Consider the following 7027-nt stretch of genomic DNA (forward strand, 5'->3'; position numbering starts at 1 on the left):
CTGATGCAAAACATCAGTGCTGAAGGGCCCTGAAATGTACTCGGAGTCGAGAGTGAATTTCATGCTCTTTATTCAGCTCATAGTCATCAAGGAGAAGAGGAGAAGAAGAATGGCTCTTTTCCCAAAACCATCTGCTTATATACATTATTTACACAATGGGCCTTGCGTGATTGGCTACTTCAGGGCTACACCTGTGGGCCAATTATATTGTGGATTGACTTCTGCCTGCAGCCTGATTGGCTGCTCCTACAGGCCAATCAGGTAGCAGATTCACTTCTGCCAGCCGCCTGATTGGCTGCTCCAGCAGGCCAATCAGGTTGCGGATTCACTTCCACCTGGAGTTGGATTGGGTAGCTCCCGCTGTTTCTGAATCCTATTGTTCTAGGATTCAGCTCAGTACATAACACCCCTCCCCTCTAAGTTCCAGTCCTGCCCGGGAAGTTGCATTCGTAGTCCCCAAGGTCTGCTGGCCGCCTCTGTGTGCGTTGTGGCCTGGGGTGTTCCTTGGTCAGGGGTTCTGGTTCTGGCTCGTGTTCCGAGGCTGCTGGCTGTGCCGGGGCTGTCTGGTCTGGCGCCACTGAACCACTAGGTTGTGGCTCTGGTTCCGGTGTCCTTCCAGCCTCGGGGCGCCCCTCTGTGCCTACTGCTTCTGCTTCCCCTGCCCACCCCTCTCGCTCTACAGGCCTCACTGCCCTGCTGTCCCCTTGGGACCCCTCTGTCCCGCTCTCCTCCCGGGTTCCTCCTGGGAATCGTCGCCGTAGCTGGTCGCAGTGGCGGCGCCAACATTGCCCCCCTTCCGTTAGTACCTCGTACGACACGGGACCGGTCACCTTGGTGACTGTGGCGGGTACCCATGCTGGGCCTGCCCCAAAATTCTTTGCGTACACTGCGTCCTGGGCCACATATGTCCGGGGGTTCCTGCCTTTCCCCACCACTACCTCATCCTGAGCTCTGTCGGGGTGAAGTCGGTCCAGTCTAGTTGCAAGGCGCCGGCCCATTAGTAGTTCAGCTGGGCTCCGGCCCGTCGTTGTGCTTGGGGTGCTGTGCTGTGCTAGAAGAAATGCGGCAAGGCGGTATTCCTAGTCCCCTTGTGTCATGCGGCGGAGGCTGTCCTTGGTGGTCCGCACCATGCGCTCCGCTTGGCCATTGGTGGCAGGGTGGAATGGTGCTGAGCGGATGTGGCGGATGGCGTTCTGCGCTGTGAAGGTCTGGAACTCCTCTGACGTGAATGCGGTTCCATTGTCCGAGACGAGGGTGTCAGGGAGCCCGTGGGTTGCAAAAAGCTTACGTAGTACCCGGATGGCTGCCGCCGTAGAAGTGGACGGTACCAGTGCGACCTCCAGCCATTTGGTGTAGGAATCCACCACTATGAAGAATGTTTTTCCCTGGAAGGGGCCAGCGAAGTCCACGTGCAAGCGTGACCATGGATGTCGGGCGGACTCCCAGGGCTGGACTGGGGCCCTTGGGGGATCCGGGCGGGATTCTTGGCAAGTCTGGCAGTGTTGGACCCAGGCCTCTATCTCTCTGTCAATCCCCGGCCACCACACATAACTCCTGGCAAGGGCCTTCATCCTCACTACCCCTGGGTGTGTCTCGTGTAGGGCTGTGAGGACCCTTTTGCGGAGGGGCTGGGGAACAACAACCCTGCTTCCCCATAACAGGCACCCCTTGTGGGCCGACAGTTCATGTTTGCGGTTTGTGTAGCCAGCGAATTCTGGCCCGGGGCTGCTGCTGGGCCATCCTCGCCACACCCAGTCCAGGACCCGGGAGATGACCCTATCTTTTGTGGAATGGTGCGCAACTTCTTGTGCCTGAATGGGTCGGTCGGGAAGCAGCTCCAGGGTCATAACCTCTTGCGCAGGCGCTGGGTTGGGGCCTGTTTCTGGTAGTGGTAGCCTGCTGAGGGCGTCTGCGTGGCCCATCGCCTTCCCAGGGCGGTGGATTAGTGCATACTGGTAGCCGGCAAGGAAAATTGACCACCTGAGGACACGTGGAGACAACACTTGGGGGGTCTGCTTCTCGGGGGCAAACAGGCCAAGCAACGGCTTGTGGTCAGTCACTATGGTAAAGGGCCGCCCGTACAAGAAATCATGGAATTTTTTTACGCCCTTCACGATTGCCAGACCCTCCTTGTCAATCTGTGAGTAGTTTCGTTCGGCTGCAGCAAGCGTCTGGGAGAAGTATGCCACCGGCACCTCTCTTCCATCCGGGAGTTGGTGTCCCAGGACAGCGCCGATGCCATAGGGAGAGGCGTCGCATGCCAGCACCACTGGCAGCCTCTCGTCGAAGTGTGCCAAGACCGAGTTCGAGACGAGCAAGTCCTTGACTGCCTGGAATGCGGCCCTTTGTCGCTGGCCCCACACCCAAGGGGCCCTTTTATCTAGGAGTCTGTGTAGGGGCTCCGCTACCGCTGCCTTATGCGGAAGAAAGGCATGGTAAAAGTTCAATAGTCCCAAGAATGACTGAAGTTCGGGCTTGCTCTTGGGCGCTGGGGCCTCACAAATGGCCCGTACCTTGTCACCGGTTGGATGGACCCCTTCTGCGTCCACCTTAAATCCCAGAAAGTCCACCTGCGGCACTCCCAGTAAACACTTTTCCCGCTTCACCTTGAGGCCCGCTGTCTGGAAACGGTGCAGGACGGAGCGGAGGCGGTCCTCAAATTCCTCTGGTGTGGGCACGGCGATCAGTACATCATCGAAGAAGGGGGTGACGCCAGGAATCCCTTTAAGGAGAGAGTCCATTAGATTCTGGAATATGCCTGGTGCCACGCTAACGCCAAATTGCAGCCGCTTTACTCTGAATGCCCCTCTGTGCGTCACAATCGTCTGAGCCTCTGCTGTGGCTTCGTCCACAGGCAACTGTTGATACGCTTGGGCCAAGTCCAGTTTGCCAAAGATTTTTGACCCAGCCAGGGTGGCGAGGACATGGCTGACCACTGGCACTGGGTATGCATGGGCCGTGAGAGCCTTGTTTATGGTGCATTTGTAGTCTGCACAGATGCGGACCGAACCGTTAGGCTTGACGGGTGTGACAATTGGAGTTTCCCAGGGGGCGTTGGGCACCGGCTCCAGCACTCCTTGCTCCACGAGTCGGTCCAATTCCTCGTCTATGCGGGGTTTCAGGGCGAACGGGACCCGGCGGGCCTTGTGCCTGATGGGTCGTACCGCGGGGTCTAGCTGTAGGGCAATGGGGGGTCCTGTATATCGTCCCAATGCCCCATCGAAAACCCCTGGAAACTCTTTGCATATGGCGTCCACGTCCACTTGTAAGCTAGTGCGGTTCACCCCGGTAACGGCTAGCCCCAGAGGTCCAAACCATGCCAGTCCCAGTAAGCTAACGTAGGGGCCCTTAACTACCAGCAAGTCCAATTGTTGCTTTCGCCCTCGATATTGCACCCTGAAGGTCCCCACCCCCATTGTAGGGACCTTACGTTTCTGGAAGTCCCGGAGGGTGAATGGGGCCGGCCTTAGTTTGGGACCCCCATTAGGGCACAGTTCCCTTAATGTTCGGGCCGAGATTATGGATAGAGTTGAACCCGTGTCCAGCTCCATGCGGCATGGGGCTCCCTCTATCTGTACCTCTATATAAATTTTCTCTGTGCTGGGATGGGGCAACTGGAATACCTGGTAGTCCGTGATCTCCGTCGAGTTGCCTTGGTGCATGGTGCCGTGTGACCTGGGGCTCCTGGGTCGGTCATCTGATGCTTGTCGACGGGTGAGTCGAGCCCGACACACCCGGGCGATGTGTCCCAATTTTCTGCACTGCCTGCACTCTGCGTTGCGGAAACGACAGGTCCTCCTCTCGTGGTTCTCCCCGCAGCTTGCACAGTTCCCTCCTTCTCGTCGAGGCTGCTGTGGTGTGTGTGCTGCTTGAGTGCGCCGCTGTACTCGGTGTACTTCCTCCCTGTCAGATTCGGATTCGTCGGTGAGGTCTTCGTGGTAGACCCTCGGTTGGGATGGCGGGGCCGGTCGTGCCTCTTGCGTTGACCTCTCGGCGGCTTCGGTTGCCAGGGCTTCCTCCAGAGCAATCTGGAACGTGAGGTCTTTTTTGGCGTAGAGGCGTCGTTGCAACATCTCGTCCCTCAGGCCACCGACGAGGCGGTCACGAAGCATGTTCTCCAACTCTGAGAAGTTGCAAAGCAGGGCGGCTTGGCGGAGGGAGGTCACAAACCCAGTTATGGTTTCCCCCGGGGCTTGCCGCTTTGCGTAGAAGGCATTTCGGCAAGCTACCACCGAGGGCTGTGGTGAGAAGTGCTCCTTCAGCCGTTCCATTATTGTTTTGTAAGAGACGGTAGCGACATCTCTAGGTGCAAGGAGAGCCCGGGCGATTTCAAACGTCTCCTCTCCACAGACGCTGAAGAATGTCGCCCTCTTCATGGCATCGTTGGTGACTTCTTTCGCTTGCAGGAGGAAGTTGAAACGGGCGGCGTACCCTTCCCAGTCTCCTGATGCTGGTTTGAATGGCGAGAAGCTGCTGTCGGTTGCCATTCTGGGTTCCTTGGGTCCTGGAGCTGAAGCCTGGATGCACGGTGCGATGCAGCGGTGCAGCAGGTGGCGGTGCTGCGGTGCAGTGCGTGGTGGCGGTCAGCTCAGCAGGATCCCATCCTCGTCGCCAGTGAAATGTACTCGGAGTCGAGAGTGAATTTCATGCTCTTTATTCAGCTCATAGTCATCAAGGAGAAGAGGAGAAGAAGAATGGCTCTTTTCCCAAAACCATCTGCTTATATACATTATTTACACAATGGGCCTTGCGTGATTGGCTACTTCAGGGCTACACCTGTGGGCCAATTATATTGTGGATTGACTTCTGCCTGCAGCCTGATTGGCTGCTCCTACAGGCCAATCAGGTAGCAGATTCACTTCTGCCAGCCGCCTGATTGGCTGCTCCAGCAGGCCAATCAGGTTGCGGATTCACTTCCACCTGGAGTTGGATTGGGTAGCTCCCGCTGTTTCTGAATCCTATTGTTCTAGGATTCAGCTCAGTACATAACAGGCCCCATGTTGGCTGCCTATGTACTAAAACTGCTACTACGGTACTAGAGCAGGGGTAAACCTTTAAAACTTGTTTCTCCCCTCCCTCTCCAGGTAAACATGGTCATGTCCCTCCTGGGAATGTTCTGTCCCACTGTGTTTGATGTCATCAGTGCTCTGGAAAACTATCACCCTCGAATCGCCCTCCGGTGGCAGCTGGGGCGCATCTTTGCTCTCTTCCTGGGCAACCTGTACACATTTATTATTGCTCTCATGGATGAAATCAATCTCAAGGTGAGTTGGCTCGTTTTTACATGTCCTGTTTATTTGCAGCTTTCTAGAGGAAGGTTCCAGTTTGAAGTCTTGAGCTCCAGAAGGTTACAAAGATATACTTCTGTATTCTAGTCCAGTTAAGTTAGTCACAAATAAGTCCAATGGAAACCAAGAGAAGAAGTGAGCTTCCCTTGGAATTAACCATGGCCAACTTTAGCTGGCTTGGGGGCATGGAGTTTGATTCAGAGCATCCCTTCTGCCAGTAAAGGTAAAAGGTAAAGGTCAAGGACCCCTGGACAGTGAACTCCAGTCAAAGGCAACTATGGGGTGCGGTGGCCATCTTGCTTTTTGAGCCGAGGAAGCTGGCATTTGTCTGCAGACAGCTTTCCAGGTCATGTGGCCAGCAGGACTAAAGTGCTTCTGGTGTAGTTTAAGGGGCCAAAACTCACGGGAGGAAAGGAGTGGTGGGTTTTGCTGGTCCACCTGCCCACACTGTCCTTGAGGGTCTCCCACCCTTTTCAGGGAACCGGGAGCAGGAAGGGCAAGGCTCAGTTGGTGAAAATCACCTCCCCACCTTCCTCTAAAGTATTTAGCTATTTCTGTGTGGCTAAAATGGAAAGGCCACAGGGGATAATATATCTTGGGGGGTAGTAGCAGTAACAACCACCACCACCACAATGCATTTATATAGTGATCAGGGCAATCCAATATTTCATACCAACTGGGCGTTGGTGTGTGTGTGTGTGTATTATATATACAGTGGTACCTCGGTTTACGAACACAATTGGTTCCGGAAGTCTGTTCATAAACTGAAGCGTTCATAAACTGAAGCGAACTTTCCCATTGAAAGTAATGGAAAGTGGATTAATTTGTTCTAGACGGGTCCGTGGTGTTCGTAAACTGAAAATTCGTAAACCGAGGTTTTCGCAAACCAAGGTTCCACTGTATACTACACCAGAGAATTCCAACCTTTCTGAGTCCAAGGCTCCCTTGAGCAACTACATTCTTTCTGCGGCTCCCTTGTGGGGCTCAGGAGCCCAGTTATGCCACCCCTTGCCTGCAGAGCTGGCAGCCCCTCAGCCCCCTTTCAACAGCTTCCCTTGTGGAGTGTTCCCTCAGCCTCCTTCCCTCTTCCCTCTCCTTGGGAGTCCTCTGGGTAGCCATTGCTGCCACCCCTGGTCTCTGAGCTGCCCCCCCCCAGAGGCAACATTCATCTGCAAAGTTTACAGCCAGGGCCACTGCAATAAGCAGCTGTGCAAGCCTTTGGGAGGCAGAGGCGCAAGAGGGCTTCAGAGGAGGGAGGGAAGGAAAGAGGAACGGAGGCCAGTGTTGTCTGTGGCACCCCCGACCATCCTTCAGGGCACCCTAGGGTGCTATGGCACACTGGTTGAAAACCACTGTATTACACAGTTAATATATTTAATTTTTAAAAGAAATTTAGTACACAAACAGATGTATGTGCTTCTGTTAACAAGACATGAGACAAAAATTTTTTTTAAGCGTTTAAGATGTTTCTTCTTGAATGTTGCCTAGGGCTGCCAAAAATGGCCTTGGTGTTGATGCTTCACGCACATTATCTCATTGGTTCTTACAACACCCCTGTAAGGTTGTGGTGAATACTGTTATTTCTGTCATAAGTCAGTCTAAGCAAAAGTGGCTTCCTTAAGGCCACCTGCTGGGTTCATTGGAGAAATGATCTCTAATGATTAACACTAATTAGCTACTGAGCCGAAAGCCCTAAACAACTTGGGATCAGGATATCTAGTGGTTTGTCTCCTCCGGTC

The 7027-nt window shown here is 54.4% G+C and overlaps 1 protein-coding gene across 1 annotated transcript in view; it reads left to right on the plus strand.

Moving 5' to 3' along the window:
- The window catches only part of TMC1 (transmembrane channel like 1), an 86701-nt gene that overhangs the window by 42134 nt on the left and 37540 nt on the right, over positions 1 to 7027 (plus strand). The window contains exon 10 of the mRNA XM_088653161.1: positions 5085 to 5264. Within this exon, the coding sequence (XP_088509287.1) occupies positions 5085 to 5264 (180 nt within the window). The remainder of the gene's footprint in view (positions 1 to 5084; positions 5265 to 7027) is intronic.

This window comes from Zootoca vivipara, chromosome 10 (genome assembly GCF_965207765.1).
Source record: "Zootoca vivipara chromosome 10, rZooViv2.hap1.1, whole genome shotgun sequence".
NCBI lineage: Eukaryota > Metazoa > Chordata > Lepidosauria > Squamata > Lacertidae > Zootoca > Zootoca vivipara.